The sequence below is a fragment of the Mandrillus leucophaeus genome, unplaced genomic scaffold (genome assembly GCF_000951045.1).
Source record: "Mandrillus leucophaeus isolate KB7577 unplaced genomic scaffold, Mleu.le_1.0 Scaffold262, whole genome shotgun sequence".
NCBI lineage: Eukaryota > Metazoa > Chordata > Mammalia > Primates > Cercopithecidae > Mandrillus > Mandrillus leucophaeus.
The window spans coordinates 1,957,483-1,977,547 of NW_012102721.1; the positions used below are offsets into that span (position 1 = coordinate 1,957,483).

At 39.5% G+C, this 20,065-nt stretch overlaps 1 protein-coding gene across 2 annotated transcripts in view; it reads left to right on the forward strand.

Moving 5' to 3' along the window:
- Positions 1–20,065, forward strand: part of SH3BGR (SH3 domain binding glutamate-rich protein) — a 62,892-nt gene that overhangs the window by 14,503 nt on the left and 28,324 nt on the right. For both annotated transcript variants that reach the window (XM_011984175.1, XM_011984174.1), the window contains exons 2-3: positions 2,276–2,461; positions 11,806–11,886. In XM_011984175.1, the coding sequence (XP_011839565.1) occupies positions 2,375–2,461; positions 11,806–11,886 (168 nt within the window). In that variant the 5' untranslated portion in view covers positions 2,276–2,374. The remainder of the gene's footprint in view (positions 1–2,275; positions 2,462–11,805; positions 11,887–20,065) is intronic.

Below are 20,065 nucleotides of genomic sequence, written 5' to 3' on the forward strand. Positions count from 1 at the left end.
TGGTCATTACACATTACACAGGTAGAGAAAGGATATTCAACCGTGTTCCCTTAGGTGTGACTACACTGCTCTCAGAGAGGAGCCAGGTGTGAGCAGGAAAGGAGGAATCTGTGGGAGAAAAGGGTTGTTTCGCTGTGTGGCTTTTTTATGTGCTGGGAGAAACATCCTCCAGCTTTTTCTAGCCCCAACTTGTGCCCTTCCCCTCCAGTAATCTCTGTGTGAGCTTTTTAATCTCCTGTAATATTTCTAAAGCTACTTTTAGTTCAATGTGACTAATACTCTTATTTTCATAACGGAGTGAAATGCATTTTAGTGTGGGTATACTTGATATTTGAATTTCATAGTAAAGTATCTTTTGTATTTTATTCTTTTGTTTTATTTTTTAAAAAGTAAATAAAAAAAAATTTTTTTTGAGACAGAGTCTCACTCTGGCTCCCAGGCTGGAGTGCAGGGCTTACTGCAACCTCTACCTCCCAGGTTCAAGCGATTCTCCTGCCTCAGCCTCCCGAGTAGCAGAGGTTATAGGCGCACACCACCACGCCCAGGTAATTTTTGTATTTTCAGTAGAGTCAGGATTTCACCATGTTGGTCAGGCTGTTCTCGAACTCCTGACCTCGTGATCTGCCCGCCTCGGCCTCCCAAAGTGCTGGGGTACAGGTGTGAGCCACCGCACCCGGCCTTCTCTTCTTTTTTAAACAAAATTTTTATTTTATTTTTAAGAGACAGGGTCCTGCTTTGTCACCCAAGCTGGAGTGCAGTGGGACAATCAGCACACTGTAACCTCAAACTCCTGGGCTCAAGCAATCCTTCTGTCTCAGCCTCCCAAAGTCCTGGGATTATAGGCATGAGCCACATTGTCTGGCCTCTTTTTTCTCTTCTTTCCCTTTTCCCAATCCCTTGTCTTCCTAATTCTTACTTACTTTTTGGCCATTAAAGCTTTGCAAAAAATTAAAAGTATTTTGAAGACTGCAAAAAAGATACGAGAGAGTCTCTACTCCAATTAGGTCATGTTAAAAGACAACATTACAACTCATCTAGTTTTGTAGATTCTTTTTTTCCGACAGAGTTTTGCTCTTGTTGCCCAGGCTGGAGCGCAATAGCACAATCTTGGCTCACTGCAACCTCTGCCTCCTGGGTTCAAGCGATTCTCCTGCCTCAGGCTCCCTGTAGTAACTGGGATTACAAGGCATGTGCCACCACGCCCGGCTAATTTTGTATTTTTAGTAGAGATGGGGTTTTTGCATGTTGGTCAGGCTGGTCTTGAACTCCTGACCTCAGGTGATCTGTCTGCCTCGGCCTCCCAAAGTGCTGGCATTATAGGTGTGAGCCACTGTGCCTGGCCGTTTGTAGATCTTAATTGGCTTCTGTGATTCCAGAATCTGGCAGCAGTCCAGGCCAAAAAATGGTTCACAAAGCTCTGCCCCACTACACGTGCAGGTTATATTTATTGCCAGAGAAAAGGAGATGACATTCAGAAAAAGGATGTGAGGTACAGATAGCTAGGTTGGTTCTAACTCAGTGTTTGCCTTATTTGAAAGTGGTTTAACAGTTGACCTTCTGTGATTGGCTAAAGCTTGTCTGCTGTCATTAACTGAAACTCAGCTCTGGTTACAAAGGCTAATTTCTAGTTAGGTTTTCAGTTTGTTTACGTACTAAGCTAGGTTGCAGTTCATTACCTAGGACTCCTACGGAGTCTTCTAAAGCCCAAATTTAGTTTTAACAGTTAATTACACAATAATTAATTAATTAATTAATATATTTTTTGAGACGGAATCTTGCTCTGTCACCCAGGCTGGATTGCAGTGGCATGATCTCAACTCACTGCAACCTCCACCTCCTGGGCTCAAGTGATTCTCCTGCCTCAGCCTCTCAAGTAGCTGGGATTACAGGCGTGTGCCACCATGCTTGGCTAATTTTTGTATTTTTAGTAGAGACGAGGTTTCACCATGTTGGCCAAGCTGGTGTTGAACCTCTGACCTCAGGCGATCCACCTGCCTCGGCCTCCCAAAGTGCTGGGATTACAGGTGTGAGCCATCGCACCCAGCCTGATTATATAATAATTTAAACATTGATGATACTAAAATTTCAGAAATTAAATAGTCATTTTGTTGACCCTTTATAACAAAGAGGTGTGATTCTATTATTTTCCTTGTTTGAATACTTAACAAAGTTATTTGTGTTGTATAGTGTAATTAGAGGAAGGATTTAATTTTTGTACATGTAAACAAAATATTTTTCATAAACAGCCTAATAATATTTCTCTACTCTTGACCAGATTAGGAAGAAACAGCAAGAAGTAGTGGGTTTTTTGGAAGCGAATAAAATCGACTTTAAGGAATTAGATATTGCTGGAGATGAAGACAATAGGAGGTGGATGAGAGAGAATGTTCCTGGAGAGAAAAAACCTCAAAATGGGATTCCCTTGCCTCCCCAGATCTTCAATGAGGAGCAGTACTGTGGGGTGAGTACGTGCTTCTATTAAAAATCCTGCTGTGTGTGTGTGTTTATTAGAAATTTTCAGGCTGAGGCAGGAGAATGGCGTAAACCCGGGAGGCGGAGCTTGCAGTGAGCTGAGATCCGGCCACTGCACTCCAGCCTGGGCGACAGAACGAGACTCTGTCTCAAAAAAAAAAAAAAAAAAAAAAAAGAAATTTTCTAAACCAGATTAATTTTGAGTCAGCATTTGAAATTGTTCACAACTGTCAGGTCATGATCTGTTTCTACCATCCAATAGCTGGATGGTAGATCCATTATGAATAATCAATATTTAAGATTTAGAAAAGGACAGAAACAATATCATGATGATTCAGAAGTTTTGGGGATTATTTCAGGTTCTTTCTTTTATTTTGAAGAATTGAGGTCATGTGTTCAACAATATTATACATTTAGCTAGGAATTCTGTTCAGCATTGCAGTGTGCACACACGTGTATCTGCACAGGAACATGGTAAGTTTTCTCTGTCGACCAGGCTGGAGTGTAGTGATGCAATCATAGCTCACTGTAGCCTCTTTCTCCTGGGCTCAAGTGATCCTCTCGCCTCAGCCTCCTGAGTAGCTGGGACTGCAGGAGTGCAGTACCCCACCCAGCTAATTTTTAAGTTTTTTGTAGAGACGGTCTCCCTATATTGCCCAGGCTGCTCTGGAACTCCTGGTCTCAAGTGATCCTCCTGCCTTGGCCTCCCAAAGTGCTGGGACTACACAGTGTGAGCCACTGTGCCCAGCAAGTTTTCACTTTTATAAAATTGACTTGTAGAAATAAAGTCTTACTATAGATACAAGATGAATTTGTGTAACTTTAATTAGTTTGAAAACTGTTCTGGGCATTATGGTTATAACAACAATTTTGTTTTATACATTTGATAGTTCATTTCACCTTAAGATCACTTCTTTTTTTTCCCGGAGTTTATAGATCGTACTTAATAAATCAAGTTGTTGGAAAGAAATTTTTTCTTTTCTTTTCTTTTCTTTTCTTTTTTTTTTTCTGAGACAGAGTCTTGCTCTGTCACCCAGGCTGGAGTGCAGTGGCGTGATCCTGGCTCACTACAAGCTCCGCCTCCTGGGTTCATGCCATTCTCCTGCCTCAGCCTCCCAAGTAGCTGGGACTACAGGTGCCCGCCACCACGCCCGGCTTATTTTTTGTATTTTTAGTAGAGACGGGGTTTTACCGCGTTAGCCAGGATGATCTCGATCTCCTGACCTCATGATCTGCCCTCCTAAGCCTCCCAAAGTATTGGCATTACAGGCGTGAGCCACCGCGTCTGGCCTATTCTTTTCATTTCTACCTTCAGAGAGGTATTTGTAGTTTATCTTACGAGAAGCTTTGCTTAATTTGCTTTTCTGTGGTCTATGGACACACTTACAAAAGTACATTCATGAAGAACAGGGCTTTGTTTCCAGAAAGTAAGTAAAAATCATTATTTTTATTGTGTGCTAAGATTTTAAAAGGAGACTCAAAAGTTCTGAAGGATATGCAGGCTTAAAATAACATCAGTCTAGATAGTCAGTGTCCTTTCTACATGATTAAAATGTATGTAACTATTATTTAAGTGGTCTCCCTGGCTTCTGAAGATTCTTGGTCAACCCTATGCCATGCCTGATGATGGCAACAGGTGGAAGGAGACCCCAGAGAAAAGCAGTAGATTTCAGTGGGCAGTGAGGGGACTGGGTGTCAAGGGTAGTCCTCAGTGCCTTCCTGCCTCTGCCAGTTTGAACTTCTGCTACTCTACGCAGAGCAAATGAAGATATTATCCTGAGAGCCAGGGTAGACAACTGTTAGACTGAGAAAGGAGACACCACCCTGGAAGCCAGGCACAGTTGAGGCCAGGCTCCCCACCTGACAGAGGAATGTGAACTGGAAAGAGCAGACACATCTGTTGATGACAAGTTGGCATCTGTGCATTTTAGCCCAGGTAAGGGCCAGAGTGCCTGCCTGGGACCAAGATAGCCTGGGCCTGACTGAACACAACCAAAGAGGACCCGGATCATTCAGTACAGAGGTGCCCGTTTAGCAGAGGAACGAGTGTCTCCGGGCACTCAGGGCTGTAAGGAAACAAAGGATGCAAACCTAATTAGGGTAGGGAGAGGGCTTCTCAACATATCGATGTTACTGAACAAACTATGTTATGTTCCTAAAATTTATTTTGAAATATGCTGTATATGATAAGAAATACATAATTTAAACAGGAATGATACAATGAGTGACCACTGTATGCACCATCCAGTTTAAGAAGGACAGGATACTATTACCAGAAATGTGGAAGCTCTCTGTGTGCTTCTCCCTGATCACATCCCTTGCCCTCTGCACCAGTGATAGTCATTGGAAAGAAAGGGTCTTGCTCTGTCACTCAGGCTGGAATGCAGTGGCACGATCATGGCTCTCTGCAGCCTCAACCTCCTGGACTTAATCAATCCTCCTGCCTCAGCCTCCTGAATAGCTGGCACTATAAGTGTGCGGCACCACACCTAGCTAAATTTTGTATTTTTTGTAGAGATGGCATCTCCCTGTGTTGCCGAGGCTGGTCTTGAATTCCTGGGCTCAAGCAGTCCTCCTGCCTTGACCCCCCAACGTGTTGGGATTACTGGTGTGAGTCACTGTGTCCAGACCTGATTTTTCATTTAGAAACCTGTGTCTTCTTTTACCTCCCTGAATATGCACATAGTTTACTATGACACATGCGTTCCCATTGCGATCCTCTATTCCCAAAGGAATAGAATTTTCTTCTAGAGAGCCTCTCTCTCATCTGGGAAGCTCGCTAGGCTTGGGCTCTTCTCTGCGGGAAATGTTTCAGTTTCCTTAATGAATGGACTGTTTAGATTTCTACCTTTTCATAAGCTGGTTTTCATAATTCTGTTTCCATAAATTCTAAGACGGCTAGTTTGTTTGTTTGTTTGTTTTTTAGAATCAGGGTCTTTGTCTGTTGCCCAGGCTGGAGTGCAGTGTTGCCTTCATGGTCCATGGCAGCCTTGAGCTTGTTTTTAAGTTTTAAAGTCTAGTATAACATTTTTTTTCAAAATTAAGAGGCAGGTACAGAAATTTCCTATATACCCCCTGTTCCCACACATGCAGAGCCTCCCCCATAATCAATATCCCCCAAAGTTTTAAATAAGATATTCTTAAGACCTGTTTAAAATAGGTAGTTATGTCCTCTCTTCATTTCTAATGTTTCTATTGTGTCTTCTCTGATTTTTTTTTTTTTTTTAAATTTATGTTGGTCATAGTTTTTGTTTGTTTGTTTGTTTTTGGTCTTTCGGCTTATTGATTCTTTCTGATCTCTCTATATTTATATCTTTATAGCTGATTTTTCTCTTATTTTTAAAATTTCTGCTCTTGCCTTTATCATTTGTCACTTCTATACACTTTGTTTTTTTTTCTCCCCTTACCTTAATGTTCAGTTAGATGCTTAGCTCACTTTTAACCTTTTTTTCTTCTCTAATGTAAATATTTAAGGCTAGACATTTCTCCCTGAGTACTGTCAGTTCATTCCATATATTTTGATATCTTTTGTTTTTTTTGTTTTGTTTTGTTTTTACTTTATTTATTTATTATTATATTTTGAGATGGAGTTTTGCTCTTGTTGCCCAGGCTGGAGTACAGTGGCCTGATCTCAGTTCACTGCAACCTCTGCCTCCCGAGTTCAAGTGATTCTTCTGTCTCAGGCCTCCCGCGTAGCTGGGATTACAGGCGCCACCATGCCCGGTTAATTTTTTGTATTTTTAGTAGAGACAGGCTGTCATCATGTTGGCCAGGTTGGTCTTGAACTCCTGACCTCAGGTGATCCGCTAGCCTTGGCCTCCCAAAGTGCAGGGATTACAGGCGTGAGCCACCATGCCCGGCCTGCAGTATTTTCTTTATCGTTAAGTACAAATGTTAAAACATTTATACCTTTCTTTTTTGACCCATGCATTGAAATTATGAGTATATTTGGAGTTTCTTCTACTTTGTTATATGCTTTTAATTTTTCTCAGTTTTGCAGTTTTTTTTCATCCTTTCTTGATGTAATTTTACTTACTAAAGTCTCTTTTTTCTAATTTTATTTTGCCCTTTACTCAATTCAAATAATCTATCCTTTTAGTGGTTAACTTAGCTATTTTAACATACATACTTAAATTAAAGATAATCAGTATCCTTAGTCTTGTCCCAAACTTTTTTTTTTTTTTTTTTTAAAGACAGAGTCTCAGTCTGTCACCCAGGCTGGAGTGCAGTGGTGCAGTCTTGGCTCACTGCAGACTCCACCTCCCAGGTTCAAGCAATTCTCCTGCCTCAGCCTCCCGAGTAGCTGGGATTACAGGCACGCACCACCGTGTCCTGCTAATTTTTTTGTATTTTTGGTAGAGATGGGGTTTCATCATGTTGGCCAGGCTGGTCTTGAACTCCTGAGCTCAGATGATCTGCCCACCTTGGCCTCCCAAAGTGCTGGGGTTACAGATGTGAACCACTGCACTAGGTCTGTCCCAAACATTAAAAGGGCCTTTAGACACTTTAACCCTAATCACTCTCTCTGTTTACATGTGTTTGGTTTTTCAGTATTTCAGTTGGCCTCTCATCCTGCTCCACAAATTAGGCATTTCTCTTTGTTGGTTGTACAGTCAATGTTTGTTCAGATTTAGATTTACCCACATATTTACTATTAATTTCATCTTCTTGAATCTCAGATATTCCATCTGGAATTATTTTCTTCTTCCTGAATACATCCTATAAGTTTCTTTAAGTGAAGGTCTCTTGGCGGTAACTTCTCTAAGGTTTTGTTTGTTTAAAAAATGATATTTTCGCTGGGCGCGGTGGCTCACACTTGTAATCCCAGCACTTTGGGAGGCCGAAGTGGGCGGATCACAAGGTCAGGAGATCGAGACCATCCTGGCTAACACGGTGAAACCCTGTCTCTACTAAAAATACAAAAAATTAGCCGGGTGTGGTGGCGGGCACCTGTAATCCCAGCTACTTGGGAGGCTGAGGCAGGAGAATGGCGTGAACCCAGGAGGCGGAGCTTGCAGTGAGCCGAGATCATGCCACTGCACTCCAGCCTGGGCGACAGTGCAAGACTCCATCTCAAAAACAAACAAACAAAAAAAATATTTTCCAGATGACTTTCTTTCACCTTCATGCTTGAAAAAATAGTTTTACTGAGTCTGGAATTCTGGGCTGATTATTATTTTTTTCTAAACACATTGAAATTATTATTTTACTTTCACCTGGGCTCTATGTTGCTATTGAGGAGTCAGCTGTCAGTCTCATCACTATTCTTTTATTGGGAAACTTTCTTTTTTCCTTTTTCTTTTCCTCCCTTTCTTCTTCAGTCCATCCTTTCTTCTTTTCTTCTTCCTCTCCCTCTTCTTCCTCTCTTTCTGGTTGCTTTTAATAATATTTCTCTACGATGTGTCTAGGTTTCGAGTTATTTTTATTTATCTAGTTTAGAATTATTTACTGGGCTTCCTGAGACTAAGGGTTGTTATCTTTCAATAAGTCTAGAAAATTATTAGTAATTGGCCAGGCGAGATGGTGCATGCCTATAATCCTAGCACTTTGGGAGGCCGAGGTGGGAGGATTGCTTGAGCCCAGCTGTTCGAGACCAGCTTGGGCAGCATAGTGAGACCTTGTCTCAAAAAATTAAAAAAAGAAAATGTTTAGCAATTATATGCTTGAGTTTAGGTTTTCCCGAATTATCTCTATTTGCTTCTCCAAGAGCTCCTATAAGACATTTGTTAGAACTTCTCATACTGTTTTCATACAATAATATTTCCTCCACATTTTTCATCTCTTTTTTCCTCTCTAGATTATTTGTTTGTTTGTTTATTTATTTATTTATTTAAATAGAGACAGAGTCTCACCATGTTGCCCAGGCTGGTCTTGAACTCCTGGGCTCAAACAATCTTCTCTTCTCTGCCTCTTACAGTGCTGGGATTATAGGCATGGGCCACCACACCCAGCCTGGATGATTTGATTGCATCTTCCAGTTAGCTAATTTACTCTTCAGGTGTTTTTGTTTAATACGCATATTGGGTTTTACAATTCCGCTATTATGTCTTTTTATTTTCGGGAGTTCTTTTTGGTTCCTTTCTAAATTTGCTTGATTGTTCTCTCTAGGTATTTATTCTGTCTTCAAGTTTTTCTTTTATTTCACTAAATATATTAAATATAGCTGTTTTGTATTCTTTGCCTGATAATTCCCATATCTGATTCTGATTTTTAATTCCACCTTCTGTTATTTCTTCTGGCTCTCACTCATATTTTCTTTTTATTCCCTTATTTATATTATAACTTTTGACTTCAAACTGCTCATTTTTAAAAACTTTGTTTGTGGCTATCTTAGTCTGTTTGTGCTGCTATAACAGAATACCACAGACTGGGTAGTTTATAAACAATAGAAGTTTATTTGGCTCATGGCTCTGGAGGTGGAAATCCAAGATCGAGGGGCCGCATTTGATGAGGGCTTTCTGGCTGCGTCAAACATGGCTGAAGCCTCACAGTAGCAAGAGAAAGGGAGAGATACAACTCCGAGCTTCAAGCCTTTTTATAAACGTCTTCAATCAGTTCATGAGGGTGGCCCCCTTATGGCCCCAACAGCTCCCCGCAGGCCCCACCTCCCAACACTGTTGCACTGGGGATTAAGTTTCCAACACATGCTTTCTGGCGGATACATTCAAATCACAGCAGTGGATACTCTTTGAGGCCTGGAGTTTATTTCTGCATCAAACTTAGACACATCTTAAACTCAGATTTCCTTTTAAGATTTTTTAGGGTCACACATGGCATGGGAATTTGAACTGCAACCTCTCGTGAATTCTACTTGTGGTTATAAATTCTCAGAGGAGAATATTTTCCCCTCCACCCAGAAGCAAAGTTGAATCAGGGAAGTTTCCTTCCATTCCGTTCTGCCTGGCAGGGTTATTTCTCATTCACATTTACTTTGAAGGCAGAACCCTCTGGAGTTCTGGTGTGTGTGGTTATGAAACTCCCCACCTTGACGAGGCTCTGGGCTTTATCTCCTTCCTCCTTTTTCCTCTTCAGTGTCAGCGTGATGATAAAGGTGTCGTGTGTGTGTCAGAAACTCTCAGCACGCATGGTGGCTTTGGTGCGTGCTTACTCTCAGGATTCACGCTCTCACTGGCCGGAGTCTTTTCTGCCAGCTCAGCAGTGTATTTATACTTTTAGTTTTTTCTTAATTGGGTTAAAAAATTTTTTTTTGAGGCAGCTTTTCAGGGCCTCTAATCTGCCATAATAATCCCAGCAGAACTGGGAGTTGAAAACCTGTTTTATGTTCGTTATTTTCTATATATATTTGGTAGCATCAAGTGAAAGATAATGATGAATTGTTCTTCAGCCTTCTGAAATTCTGAAGAAGGTATTTGGTCTTAAATTGAAGCAAAAGACTAATTCACTCAACTATAAGAAAATCTTTCTTGCCTTGAAATCTAGAGTTGGCTAACTAAAGAAGCTTTCAGAACTTTATATATGGCATTTTTGGGAAATAGCATAGATTTACTTTATTACATTTCACCAACTTAATACTACTACTACTACTATTAACGCAGTATCTCATGTAATCTTTTAACAATGATTGGTAAGCGTGTACTCTGGGAATCAATCAGAATTTCTGATACCAAAGTTCCTGCACTTACTCATGTTGTTATATTCCTTTCAACCAAGATTTGAGGCAGCTTCCAAACATGTATTCAGTATAAAAGAATAAAATTAATCACTGAGAGACTTGAAGCAATGGATAGGAAAACAATAAAGCTTTGAATAAGAGTAACACTTTGAATAAGTGGCTCATACCTGTAGTCCCAGCACTTTAGGAGGCCGAGGTGGGTGGATCATCTGGGGTCAGGAGTTTGAGACCAGCCTGACCAACATAGTGAAACCCTGTCTCTACTAAAAATACAAAAATTAGCTGGGCATCGTGGCGCGTGTCTGTAATCCCAGGTAGTCAGGAGGCTGATGCAGGAGAATTGCTTGAACCTGGAAGGCGGAGGTTGCAGTGAGCAGAGGTTGTGCCACTGCACTCCAGCCTGGGAGACAGAGCGAGACTTTCTCTCTCTCTCTCAAAAAAAAAAAAAAAAAAAAAAAAAAAAAAAAAGAGTAACACACAGGAATACATAATACTTTTTTTCTCAATAGCTGTGACCTGTATTTAGTTTTAAACTTCTTTTTTTTTTTTTTTTTTTGTGAGACAGGGCATTGCTCTGTTTCCCAGGCTAGAGTGTAATGGCACAATCACAGCCCACTGCAGCCTTGATCTGCCAGGCTCAAGTGATCCTCCCACCTCAGCCTCCCAAGTAGCTGGGACCACAGGTGTGTGCCACCATGCCCACAGGGTCTCACCATGTTGCCCAGGCTAGTCTTGAACTCGTGGGTTCAAGGGATCCTCCCATCTTGGCCTCCCGAAGTGCTGAGATTAGAGGCATGAGCCACCACGCCTGGCTGGTTTTAAGCTTTTTAACATACACTAAGAGTAGGGTAGGCAAAGAACAACTAAGTTGTTTTGTGTGTTGCCCTGTTAAATGAGACAAACGCCTGTGACTTTGTGAGCCTTTTTGCAACACTGTTGAAATTGCATCAAGGCCTTGATGACAAAGATTGGCAGTAGTAAAGTAGCCTGGGGGAATATTGTTTATGTTTTTATTATAAAGATTGAAACTCTTCTAAGCTATTGACAGCTATGTTACTGGGAAGGTGGTGTAGGGCTGGACCTGCCTGGTGAAGGACTGGCCCTGGTAGGATCTGGATGGGGTGGGAGCTTCACTGAGCATCAGATTTCAATCCACTACCAAGTTTCTGATCACTCCAGTTGTTCCCATTTTGCCAAAACAGTCGCCCTCTATGCCCCCGATGGTCTTGTGCCTGTTCATGTTGGGAGGGCCTGAGATGCATCTGGGCCCTTAGGGATACTTTAATCACAGTGTAGACAGCCTGTATCATCTCAGTCTCAGCTGATCAGGGACCAAATGCTTAGGGCCAGATTATAAGTAAACCAGGTGGTGGTGTGAAACTTGGAAAAGCCATTTACTGTGTATATTTGGGTCCTGTCAGCAATTCCCGGACATGGGTAGGGGTGTGTGTGTGTGTGTGTGTGTGTGTGCGTGCTCTTGCTGTGGTATACAGGCACAATGAAAGTGTATAAAAACAAATGTAAAGTTCATGCTTAGATTTCTTAACTCTGGAGGTTAGTCATCTTTGACAAAGCAAACTGGGATGACTTTTTGTGTGAGCTTCCCACTTAAGAACTAATAAATAAAAAGATCAGTTTCCATAAATAAACTGGCTCACAAGTGTGCAGTAGTTTTAAACTTTCTTTTTCTTTGCTTCAAGGATTTTGACTCTTTCTTCTCTGCAAAAGAAGAGAATATTATTTATTCCTTCCTTGGTTTGGCTCCTCCTCCAGACTCAAAGGTAAGTTTGAACAAACTCTATTGGGTTCAAAACAGGTAATACTAAATGAAGGTAGAAATCTGCATCCAAGACTGTTTAATAAATGATGATTTTTAAATTAACATAATTTTAATACACTTCTTATTCTGATGAAGTCCTATGCATAGAGAGAATGCAGTTTTTACTAAAAAAAGTTCCAAAATTATGCTTTTCATATTTATGCTATGTTTTCACCTTGTTATGGTAAATTTTATAATACCTAAGTTAGGCAATATCATTACTTTGAATAAACTTAAGTGCATTCATTAAATATGTAAACATTTGAGCTCCCAGGTTGTGTTTATACAATTATTTTGTTTTGAATTGATTTCTCATATAGCTTTATATGAGTTAATTTCATAATGATATATGCCCTTATATTATTTCTATTTAAATGAACCAAACTGCATTTTGGTCTCATAAAAATGGAACAGGTAAGATCTCGATTCAAGAACAAGGTAGGTTTTATCAGATTTTTTTCTTCCAGTGATGTCTCATCTTTGATTATGTATAATTAAATAGAGAATTATGCTAATAAAGCAGGAACTGTGAATTTGACTTGCGTGCATGTTTAATTCATGAGACTTGCTAAGACTTGCTGATGGATTGAATGTGGATAGGGATGGATTCCATGATGACTTCTAACCAGTGGGTGTAAAAATCTGCTCTGAGAGAGGACCATATTGACAAGAGAAATTAAGTTTGAGACAGCTGAGTGAAGAAGTGAGGTAGGCAATTGTATGCTGATCTGCGTCTCTGCAAAATCTGGTTGGAGACACACACGTGGAATCTGTGAGTGTGTAGATGGAGCTGAAGTTGTGAAAAGTGGATGAAACAAAGTAATGAGAGAGTTGACAGGAAGGAGACCAGAGTGGGGGCGGAGGTGGTGCTTCAAGTTTAAAGTTACCTGGAAGATGAGAAACCAGTTGAGGAGGCTAAGATGGAGAGTGGGGAAGGCAGGAGGAGACCAGGAGCATGTGGTGTCACGGATGCCCAGGAGGAGCTCCGCTCTTTACAGAAGAGGGTGATGTAAGTTGTGAAAATGTGGCTGAGAGATTGCGTCAGGTGAGGCCATAAAGGTGACCACTGGCTTTGACGACATGGAGGTCATTAGAGGCTATGACAGAAGTAGTTTCTGAGGAAAGGTGGAGGCAGAAGCATGTGGTCTAGACAGAGTGGTCTACGTAGGGCTGGTAGTGAGAACGAGGGACTATGCATAGACAATTGTTTTGGAGGAATTTTCCCACAGAGTGAAAGAGAACATGGCAGACATCATTGTTTTAAACAGTGTCCTACTCCTCCCCACTACTGGAAATTGGGGCAGAGTTCCTTGAGTCCCTGCATGCTGCCGATTCCCTAGCTTCCTCTCTTCTCCCTATGTTCTGGAAAGTTCCCCCATCTCTCTTCTTTACCCAAGCTCAATCTCTCTTCTTAATCCAAGTTCTCTTTCAGTAGACATCTCCCATATTCCTACGGCTTCTCAATCCCCTTCTTCCAGACCCCAGACCTGTGGGTGGTAGGAGGGGAGAGTCTAGTTTTTACAAAGGCCCACTAGGGGGTTATCTAAACAAAAGGGAATTTTCTATCCTTGGTCAATAATAATGTGGCAAAGCTTTGAAATGACTTTTTCTTTAACCTTTTGTAGGTCAAATTCTTGACAGAGTTACTGTCTTCACCAAGAGTCCCAATAAACAGAAGGGGGAGAGGGTAGTAGAAAAATGTATTTTCTGTCTGTTCACCACAAATTCCAGGAATCATGTTTTCCTTATTTCTTCCCTTTGTGATATCTTTTTATTCTTTTTTTTATAGCATTAGAATATTTTTTTTCATGTGGCTATAGCCTTCATGATGATCATTTAAAACTTTTGTCTGATACTCTATCACACTGATGTATCATAATTGATTTTATTATTCCTATGTTTAAAAATTTTACTTATTATTGAGTCATAAACATGTTTATGCTATTATGGTATCATAATGTCATCTAAATATTTTGTATAACATTCCATCAAGTTGATGTGCCATACATTTAAAAAAATTTTTATTCATTTATTTATTTTTTAGAGACAGTGTCTTGCTATGTTGCAAAGTTTCTCCCCTAGGAAAACACTAAAATGCTTTCGTTCTCTATATACTTGCCTCGTCTGAGCATTTAATGCCAATGGAACCATACACTACAGGGTCCTTTGTGACTGACTTCTTTCATTTGGCATCATGTTGTCAAGGCTTGTCTGTGTTGTACCAGGTGTCAGCACTTCTTTCTTTGTTAGGGCAGACTACTATCCATGGCATGAATGGATGGACCACATTTTATGAATCCGTTCATCAGTGGATGGTTATTTGGGTTGTTTCCACGTTTTGGCTATCATGAATAATGCTGTGATGACCATTTGTGTATCTTTTGTTTAATCGATTTCCAATACTTCTACAGTTGCTGCTTTGCATCAGAATCTCTCGACAATTTAAAAAAATTCAGATGCCTGAGTTTTACTCTAGACTTACTGACCCTAAATCACCAGGGGAGAGGCCCAGGGATCTACATTTGCAAAAAGTCCCTTATGCTTACTTCTATTTAACAACCACTACACTGGAGACAATACATAATATTCATGTATATGCTTCTCCAGAATGAATGTGATATCATATTTGCTTTAGTTAAGAAACTCAAATAGTGCAGGGAAATTGTAAGGCCACTTTATTCCTTTCCCCATTCCTGATTCTGCCCTGCATTCATGAATTTGGTATCTCTCTCTCTTTCGACAAGCAAGACATCTTTTTGTGGTGTATTTTCAATGCCTAATTGTTATATTTTATGAAATTTGCTTTTTTCAAATACACCATGGGCATTTTATTAATATTTTTAAACAACAATAGTAGTAGCAGAAGCAACAAGAACAAACTCTTAGGCCAGGCATTGTGGTTCATGCCTGTAATCCTAGTACTTAGGAAGGCAGAGGCAGGAGGATAGTTTGAGCCCAGGTGTTTGTGACCTGCCTGGGCAACATAGTGAGACCCTGTTCTCAAAAACAAACAAAAAGGAACAAACTCCTAGAGGGCTAGCAACTTAACAGATACTGTGAGGCTCCCAATGGAATTCCAGCCGTTAAAAAAAGTAACTCATATAATAGCATTTAATAGATGTCAAAGAAAATATATGGATAAGTGAATAAAGAGGCTGAAAAGTTCAAGTAGATTGCTCCAGGTCACAAGGCTCATCATCTGTAGAACTAGAATTTGATTTCAACATTTTCTGATTATTAACCCAATATCCTCTTCACTCCCTTGTGTTTAGGGCTACATTTATAGAAAATCTATCTACCCTTAAATCTGTTAAAATTAAAAAAACTCATTTGTCACATATGGAGGTAACTATCACCCCAATATTTTACTCTAAAATTAATAATTAAAAGAGAAGATCTAAACTTTTTTTTTTCTGCCTTTTAAACAAGAATCTATAATTCATCCCTGGTTGTTGAGAGTAAACTTTTTTTTTGTAGGTCAAATATCAAATAACTGATAGAATTAGAAAAATAACCCATTTGCCAAAGCCAATGTAATAATTGATTACAGCATAGCTAATGAATGGATAATAAAACTGGGTAAAAGGCATTAGGTGAATTTATTTCTTGGGGGAATCAGATAAATTTCTTGTGCTAAAGTATTGGCCCCGCCAAACATTATTTGCTAAATTCAAGGGGGAAACTGATCTTTATAATAAAGAGATCTATTGGTCACAACCGTAACAAAGTAGCCAAACCACTGTCACTACTAATGGGACTCACTGATGTCATATGCTGCCTGTTGCAAACATGAAGTCCATAGTCTCACCAGTCAAGTGTTCTTGCTAAAGCCTTTCACCTGCATCCCAACCAGTCTCCAGCTCCAAGTTCTAGTTTATAAAAAACACAGAGGAAGAGGAACAAGTTAAATAATATCACAAAGAAAGAATCAGACAAAACAAAAATTTGGAACAGTCTTCAAAATAACTGACCCAGACTCCTAAAACATTCAGTGTCATGAAAGATAAATAAATAAAAAGAAGTGGAATTGTTCTAGACTAAAATAGACTGAAGAAATATGAGAATCAGATGCAATTAATACTTTTTAAGAGATTCAAGTCTAAAGAAAGTAATTGTAAAATATTTACTGCAGGCAACTCGGGAAATTTGGAAAGAAATTGGGTATTACATGACATCAGGGAGTTCTTGTTAGTTTCCTTAGATGTGATAAAAATACTGGAGTCATGTAAGACAATGGCCCTTGCTTTTAGAAGACAATACTAGAATATTTAAGGGTGCAGTTTCACAAGACACATGAAAAATGTTAGCAAGTGTTCAATCTGTGTAATTCATCTTTAAAAACTTTTCTGTGTCTTTAAAATTTTCATAAGGAAGAGCTGGAGCAATTTTTTTGTTTTTTTTTGAGACAGAGTCTCGCTCTGTTGCCCGGGCTGGAATGCAGTGGCACAATCTTGGCTCACTGCAACCTCCGCCTCCCGGGTTCAAGCAATTCTCGTGCCTCAGCCTCCGGAGTAGCTGGGGTTACAGGTGCCCACCACCACACTGGGCTAATTTTTGTATTTTTAGTAGAGACAAGGTTTCACCATGTTGGCCAGGCTGGTCTTGAACTCCTGACCTTAGGTGATCTTCCCACCTTGGCCTCCCAAAGTGCTGGGATTACAGGCATGAGCCACTGCGCCTGGCCTGGAGCAATATTTGGAGCTAAGCATATGGCAATGTTGTATTGCCTGTGCTCTTATTAGTTGAAAGCTCTTATTAGTCAAAATGTCCTAGTCAAAACTTGAGGAGGATTGCTCTAAATGGAGAAGAACACAACTCAAATAAAACTTGTTTCAAGGCAGAAGGACATACAAATGGCAAATGGCCTTGTCCAAAGTTACTCTGTCTAAAGCTACTTTAAGTTTTACAGGGGAAAAAAAACAGACTTTAGAAAATTATGTGGAAAAGTTAGAGCAGATGAACTTATTTGCCAGTGTGCAAAGTGTCCAGGATCAATCTCATATTTTCAGCAACAAAAATAAAATGAAATAAACATTTGGAAGTCGATCAACATAGATATTGCCATTTTTCTGTCTCTGAGATAATGACTTGCCATTCATGTCTAGGGGCAGCCCACTTCCTAGACCTCTTCTCTTACATTTCTCCTGAGAAGTCTCAGAGTTCACCTCTCTTCTCATTGAGGCTTTTGTAGTCCTGGTATTTCTTTCCATCCATAATCTCTCTCATTCAGCATGAAATGAAGAGGAACCCCAGTGGCAAAGAGCATATGATTCAGTTAGAAAACCTTACATGCTTTTTACCTGCTGACCCTGAATTTTTAATGTTTTCCCAGCTATAAAATGAAGAGAGAAATATGACCACCTACCTCTTAGGGGTATTTATTTTATAATTTATTCTTTCGCGAGAATTCATTTGAGCACATACTGGGCCAGACACTGGGCTGGTTGATTGAAGGGACTTTATGGTCTAGAGGAATAGTTAGATGTGAGCATTCTATAAGTAGATATAATAACTGTCTATGTGAATATGGAGATGGTCCACCAATCTCAGGCCTTAGATTAAGTCTCTGAGAAGAGTTGATATCTCACTTGGTATTGGAAGATTTAGTAGGAGCTCAGTAAGTGGAAAAAGATAGTCAAGACACTATGGGAAAATGGATGTATATACTAAGGCAGTGAAATTTATGAGAGTATGTTTCGTTCAGTGAAGTCATACTTTGGATAGATTCAGAGGTTTCAATAGAACCCAGGGTATGGAAGTGGGTAAAGATAAGAGCTGAGGCAAGAAAAGTTAGTAGGAATGATATTGTAAAGGGCCTTCTGTGTCTGGACTTTTTTCTTGGCAATGAGAATGATGGGAAAAGGTCAATGTGGAGTGATTTACATTTCACAAAGCCTCTGACTCAGACAGCAACATATAGATTACTAGAGATAAGATGCAGAACCTGGGACCATATCTTTCATATTTACATCATCAGAGCCCATAACTCATAGTAGGTGTTCACCTCTGAAATTCGAGGCGATAATTAACTGGGGTACCAAAGTCAATGAAACACTCCAGAGACATTCAGCACTATTCTTCACATTGAATGTGAATGGGACAGGTTTGTTTGTTGTAACTTGCTTTTTATTTTTTTTTTTAAAAAAACATATTTTGAGGTATATTTATCCTAATACATATAAATCTATTTCAGCCTCTGCTGTGTTTTATCTTATCTCATTTTTATTTTAATATCTAATCTCAGTTTTTAGATCCTACCCTGATTTGTGCTCAGGTACTGTCATGTTATATAAAACTCTCATGTGGAAGAAAGGGATGGCCGTGGGATTATGAAACCTGGCCTAGAGATAACCTAAGAGGCTGTCCAGTCCAGATGCTTCTCTTCTGAGAGGAGCAACATGAAGCCCAAGGAGCTTAAGTGACTTGTAGAAAGACACCCCGCTAATTAGCAGCACAGTTTGTGCTAGAGCCTTTGGTGCTGTCCGTATTGCTTGGGTTTATAGCTGTTTATACTGTGCATAGGGACAGAGTACTTCCAGTATCATTGGAAAAGACAGACATCTGATTTATGGAAACATTACTTATCACAGTGTCATGTTGTAGTAAACAAGATTGTGGAAAGGTGTCAGCAAGGAAAATTAATCTCACTCAAGCTAAAAATAGGTACTCTTAACAGTTATGTAGAAAATGCATGCTCATAAAACATATCATCATATGCAGCATCATTGCTTTTAGAATATTTTTCTTGTCTTAGGCAGGCTGTTCGAGGCCAAGGACTAGGCCAGTTTTCCCAAGAGGGCTTTGTAAGTAAGCATTGGTTCCATAAAGTCAACCTTAGTTCTTTAAAAGCATGTGGTCGTATCTGATTAAATGAACATCATTCTTAATAGGACATGGCAGGCAGGACCTAGGTTACATAACCAGTGTTTTCAATTATGCCCTGGCAAGAAGGAAGACAGATTCTTATTGAAGTTATGCAAATAACTATATTGCCAAAAACTATGTATGTATTCTGATTCAATAAGAATTTTTGAACTCCGGAGGGGTCAGGCAGGCAGAATAAGAGGTCATTTACAAGTGATTCATTTCAGTTTACAAAAGCAGAATCTACAACATTATTATCATGTATGAAAAACTTAAGAGAAAGCAAAAAGGGCTTCCTCATATATAAGGAAAATAAGACATTAAAATAATATCAACAGTATTCTAGACAAAAACTACTATCATCCCTCACCAATTCATTTAATCCTATGTAATTAATTCCTATTCCACTGGATCTTGTGGATCTTGGGTTAGTCATCTAATGAACCCATCTGCTTCTCAACACAAGTTCTGGAAAATTTGACTAAGTCTTTGGATATGGTCTCAAAGTTCTTTACACAATGCCATCAGAAACGTGAACCCGAATGTATTTAACATATAACCCTTTACTGCGGGGCTCCGAGCAGTCATTCTTCATGAAAGATGAAGCATTTTTGCTTGTAGCTCATTACAAATAACTTCAGGGAAGTATCAAAGCAAAACATGCTAACAAAAATATCTGTAGATGACAAAAACTTAAAATGGGTGTCATTTGTTCGTTGCTTATAATTTTCAAAAGTGAAAGACTAGAAAGTCATAACAAGAATACTATATTTGATGAGAAAATTTGTTGTTTTCTGTGACATGCAAAACAAAACTATAAATTCAACCCCCCAAATTACTTACAAACATAATCATTAGGCCTATTTCAAAGAATACAAAAAACATTATATCTAATTTACAACAATACATGGGCATAGCAAAAATCTTGATGTAATTATTCAGAGACATAATATACTCTGAATATACCAAGCATGTGATAAGAATATCAAGAAACGAGATGTAGTAGGTCTGGAGTAGGTCCTAACATCTATTTATTAATAAAACTTTATGAGTAGGTGACGGGAATTCCCAATTGAGAAACACTGTTGTAAAACATGCTTGATTCAGATTAAAGAAAGATCAAGTTAACATTTAAAACAACTGAAGTTATGGTTCATAACTTAAGCCCCTGTTGTCTGATACCAGGCAAAACAACAGTATAATCAATGTCTTTTTATTTTTATTTTTTATTTTTGAGATGGAGTCTTGCTCTCTTGCCCAGGCTGGAGTGCAGTGGC